General features: G+C 44.5%; 1 protein-coding gene across 1 annotated transcript; it reads right to left on the reverse strand.

Annotated features, from left to right (window-relative positions):
- Nucleotides 1-1,878: 1,878 nt before the first annotated feature.
- On the reverse strand, nt 1,879-5,457 carry LOC118752338 (probable basic-leucine zipper transcription factor E). Its single transcript, XM_036487246.1, has 2 exons — nt 4,788-5,457; nt 1,879-4,720 (listed from the first exon to the last, which is right to left on the reverse strand). Exon 2 carries the CDS (start codon nt 3,043-3,045, stop codon nt 1,879-1,881), a length of 1,167 nt encoding a protein of 388 aa, XP_036343139.1. The 5' UTR covers nt 3,046-4,720; nt 4,788-5,457.
- Between the last annotated feature and the right edge of the window lie 13 nt (nt 5,458-5,470).

Below are 5,470 nucleotides of genomic sequence, written 5' to 3' on the forward strand. Positions count from 1 at the left end.
GCATTGCATAATCCGAACGGCATTGTTACGAATTGGTACAGTGGTCGCCCCGGCACTGTAAACGCCGTATATGGTTTGCAACTCTCCTCCAGCTCAATTTGCCAAAATGCGTATTTTAAGTCGACGCTGCTTATGAAATGGGTGTCATCTATTCGGCTGAGTATGCCCTCGATGTTTTGTAGTGGATATGCGTCTTTTACAGTCACGGCATTTAGTTTACGCGCATCCAGGCAGAAGCGATTCTTTCCGGGTTTACGGACGATTGTCGTACGATTGCTCCACGGGCTTTCACTTTCTTCGATCACCCCCAATTCTAGCACCTTGTCGACTTCAGCATACACGATTGCTTGCATCGCCGGAGACAATGGATAGTGGCGGTCTTTTATGGGTACTGCCTCATCGACCAACTTTATAGAGTGCTTTTTCAACTGAGTACGTCCCAATCCGTGCTTTTCGTAAGTTTTAAAACCACTCGCCACCAGCTCCAAGCGTTCTTTTTGGTCTGCCGAAAGGCTATGCAACACGCGCCGCTCATTCCTGTCTTCTTCGGACACCATCTCTTGTTCTAACTTGGTCAAATCAATTTCATTCACGGATATCACTTCTGGGGCCAAACGGAAAGCGCGCCAGAAGTCCACCCCAAGGTAAATCTTTTGCTCTAGGTATGGGCATAAAAAAAATGTAATGTTCTGTTCTAAGTTTTTATATTTCACAGGTATGGTGAGCTTGCCTAGCACATTGTGCGCGCGACCGCCTGCGGTTTTTACACAAGAGAAGTAATGTTCGATTGGCGCGCCTATCTCTTCCGCGAACTCGCGACAGGCCCGGCCCAGAATGCTTACGGACGCCCCAGTGTCTAATAAGCCGCGTGTCAATACCCCTTTTATTTCTATGTCTGCGTAAACGCGCGGATCCTGTTGATCCGCGTTTCTTATCGACGCTACGACTTTTTGCCGCAGTGTTTTCCGCTGTTGGAATCTTTCACGGGTCTTTTGTATTCTTCGCGACACTCCTCGGCGTCCCATTAGGGCACTAACCGCGATAATTCGTCGGCGCGTTTCGAGATAGTTCCTTAGTCTATCTTCGTAAGATGGCCTACTCCCATTACTTGTTATTGCTATGTTTCCCTTATTTACTGTTTTACTAGAAATAATATTTTTCGTTTTGGTTTCAGATAAGTTTGCAGCACGGCTCAACTCATCGCCTGCTTGTGTATTCGTAGAGGCGTCTAATCGTGCGGGGTTTGAGTGGAGCGCGATTCCCCCGTCGTAATCGCGTTCCGTACTGAGTTTCCCGCAGGATTACACGTTGGACACTTAGGTGTTATCACATCCAACTTTCCGCACTTGAAACAAAAAATTCGACGTTGAAGCGACATGCATTCGGTGAAAAAGTGGCCTTCGGCACCCAGCATGACACATTTTTGCGCCCGACTGGTGGCTTAGCTGAGCGTAGATGGCGTATTTCCTCCACGGTGACTTGACCCTCATCACCGGGAGTAAAACGCTCATCGTCTTCGAGTGAAGCGATTTCATTTACATGCTGTGCGCGTTGCCCAAAGTTACTAGAAATCACGCGTTCCCGACGCGGAAAACATCGTTCTACCTCTTGGCATTCTAGCCTGAGCTGTTCCAGAGAGTATGCCGAAATCGGGTAAACTATCTTGGCCAGGGATTCGCGCAAGTTGCTTTTCACTAACCTTATTATCTCGTATTCAGCGATGGGATTCCTAAGGCGCGCGCGCAGTGTACCAACCACATGAAAATATTCGTCGATGGTCTCCCCTGGCCTTTGCTTCCGCTCCGTTAATTCTCTCAGGATTTCAAAGTCGGTTCGTTGTGATGCGAATTGGCGTCTGAGCGCAAATTGTAAACTGGGCTAGTCGACCTTACCGTGGGAACGGATATACAGCCAGTACCACTCACGCGCCTCTCCGCCCAATAGCCGATGGAAATCGCGTAATATCTCGCCCCACGAACACACGTATTGCTCTTTTAAGTACTCTAAACGGAACAAAAAATCCTCGATAGACATAGAATCGCGATGACCCTGATAATTTATGCCCCATTTTTCGATATTGATTTCCGATTTACTAATTTCCTTGTTTTTTTCTCTTCCAGATGCCGGACGAGCGACTTCGGAGACAGCTGCTGGAATCCCTGCACCTGCTATTGGCGGTTGGCGAGGTGGTGGTGGCTCCGCGAAGGCGCATGCATACGCAGCCGAATGGGACATTGCACCGTAATTATTTCTGTTTGTATGGTTTTGATTAATATTGTTGTTTCTATGTAGTTCTCCTGAGCGTCCGGAATTAAATGAATCGATACTGGAGTTGTGTCTTGCTCTTTTGTTGTTCCGATTTCGCGATCTATTACCGAACCATGACGATTCCATTTCTGCACCTGTCGTTCTGCTCAAACCGGGCAAGCTATCGCGCATCTCTTTTAAGAGAGTGTTTTTTACCTCAGCCACCATTTCCTTTAAAACCGGCGCTAACTCGTTGCGAAAATCTCTCGCGTTGGTTAAACTGTTTGAGGACACCAGGTTGGCGTCGCTATTGTTAGTGGACGGAGGATGGGGAAAGGTCAAGGTGGGTGTTGGCACTCCCACTGAGTGGGTTATTTGCAACTCTTTATGTTGTTTTGGGACCGCCCCTGTAATGCGATCTTGATTCCCTGGTAAATTATTGGAGTCTCCCTGCCTGATATCTCCACCACTTGCCCCAACATTACCGCCCCCAATTCGATCCGAGAGATCTATAAACGCTGGGTCGTTTGCGCATGGCGCTTTAGGGTTTGGCACATTCGCTGAATGCATAGCAGCGTTTCTAGTTTTAGAGCGCGTCTTGTATGGTATGGACACACCTTTCATCCGCGTGATATCTTTACCTATAGCCCTCAATTTACTCTTTTTGTTCTTTAAACCCGTCTGATCTACATGCGGGAGGTTCAGATGACTTCGGGGTTTCAAATTATTATTATTATTATTATTATTATTTTTTTTTTTTTTTGAATTTATAGTCGTGATTGGAGCAGACCTTATCATTCCTGTGGGAGCGTATGCTCTTTCTGTAACTAAAAATGTCGGTGGATTATTTATTTATTTCTTTTGAAGATCTATCGCGTTATGCTACACAATTGTTTGGACATTTGCGGTCACAACGTCTCTTTGCATTCCAAGCACTTATTGCTTTAAGCGATTCGGACTTGAAGAAGAAAAAAAAATTATATATAAGTATAGGCCAACTGAATCTACTGTCAAACTAAACTTTGTAACGTACACTTCTCTGACTTGCAAAAAAAAGCCATTAAGGCGATGCTTCTAGCCTGGACTTCTTCTATCCGACTATGCCATCGGTGGGGTATGGTCGGTGTCTGACCACCTGCTCCCCCGTTCCTATGCAGATGCCATTGAATTTGTGTGGGCTCCACCTAAACAAGTCACTGTTTTGGTAGGAGGTCACATATAGCCAGACCCGTTTGGTTGGATGAACGGATTGTATGTCGTATACTAACTAATAATTTCCTTTTTTTTTTTTTTTTTTTGTTGTTGGGTTGAAATACATTTATAAATAAATGAGCTGTATGTTTATTTCATCTGGTTTCTATTATTCCTGTCCTGATTTTTTGCTCAGAACATCTACTTTTCTGGCTCATTCGCGGGCGCCAATTTCAAACCGCGGCGCTGATGTCATCCCTATGTTTTAGTTTGGGCGCCATATTTAATATTGTCACGTACACGTACCTGCATATCCGCCATTTTTTCTGCCATCAATGTGGTTACCCATGCTAGCTCAGCATATGTTATTGGCGCGGTTCTCAACCCTTGGCCACATTGAGGCGAGGCGGATGTTCCAATCGTCATCTGCACATATCGTCTCACAGGAAGCCCACCCATCCTTGGACCGCTCTTTCCGGTTGTTCACTTCCGGCGGTTCCCCTTTTTGGTATTACTCCAATCACTTCATTCAATTTCTACCCTTGGTCATCTTCCCCTCCCTCCTATATCAATTTAGCCAGTCATTTAGGGCTCCTTTTATCAGTTTCAAATTATAACACAATATTTATTACATAACATTTCAAAAACTACACAGTTTATATTATACGAAAATACTTACATACTACACGAATCTCGACTGGTATTTCCTATCGCACAAAAAAAAACCAAACATGAAAGCGCAACTATGGCGCTGCAACATCCACAGGAAACTCTAACAGCCTACCTAAAAGAGCTCTCTTAAGCAGATATATATTTATGGTTTTCCGGGAGCCGGATCTTCTCAGCTCCAAAAAAAAATTCTTTAAAATTGGTATCGTTGGTTTGGCGTTTTCCTGGTTTGACGGGACACCGACAAAAATTACACCCGAATTAATAGTGAATAATTTGGAAACAGAAAATGTGTTAAAAAGAATATTAATATCTTAAAGCTATTGCCTTGACTCCGCCCCTGGATTTCCTCGAGCTCATTTCCCTGCTGCAGTTTATGGTCAAAAGCTTCACACAATGTTAATTAACATAGTGGTTGTGGCACATGCTGACCGACTCAACGGGTGACACCAATAAAATTTCCTGACGCTATGGCGATATGGGGCATTCCCTCTCAACACATTCGTAAAAGATAAAAAATTTCGCATATCTTAAAAATCTACCACTCACCAGCGAGTTGTGCCGCACCCTTCTGCATCCACGTACGGACGTACAAATTTAAACTCCTGGCACACTAGGGCAAATCACAACAAAAAAACAATAAATACCTAACTTGATCTTCTAAGCGTTTTTTTACTTACATCTCGCCGGGGGACTTCCTGCCTGTTCCACTGCCTCTAGCCCGTGGGTGCTCTACTCCTACAACCACTCCGTGGCCTTCCAAGTCCGGCCAAGTAGCCTTTCTTCCACTTTAGGAGGGTCCTTAACTTCCGGAATTGAGTCCTCTTGTGTTGGCGCGTTTATTTTCGGACCTTTCTGGCGCACTTACACTTAGTTTCCTCTCCTTACTTAGGATTTTTAGAAACTACAAAAAAACAGGACACTCCGCGGTATTTTTTTTTGTACGCCGCACCTTTTCACATTTTCCCGCACTGGATGTCGATTTCAATAACACGAGGCAGTTCTAACTTCTGGCCTACCGCTAACCCCTTTATATAGGCAGTTTTCAACAGCATCCAAAACACCGTTTTTACCGCATAGTCTTCATTGTTTTCTTTAGCCAATCACAATTGCGCTCACCCTACTTCTATCCCTTTCCCGGCGAGATACTTTATTCACCATACCTCGACTCACGCTCTGGCAACCCCCTTCATTAAAAGCTTTTATAATTTCCCATTGGGTAATTTTTCTTATTCATTCTGTTTTGTGTGACATTTACACACAAAACGACGAAGCCTAGGATTAATTGGTAAATATTAGGCATAGCACATAGAACACGTTAAGTTGCCTTTCTTTTTACAAAAAAAACATTTGTTTATTGCCC

The sequence above is a fragment of the Rhagoletis pomonella genome, unplaced genomic scaffold, assembly GCF_013731165.1.
Source record: "Rhagoletis pomonella isolate Grant_MI unplaced genomic scaffold, Rhpom_1.0 Rhpom_scaffold_00001, whole genome shotgun sequence".
Classification (NCBI taxonomy): domain Eukaryota; kingdom Metazoa; phylum Arthropoda; class Insecta; order Diptera; family Tephritidae; genus Rhagoletis; species Rhagoletis pomonella.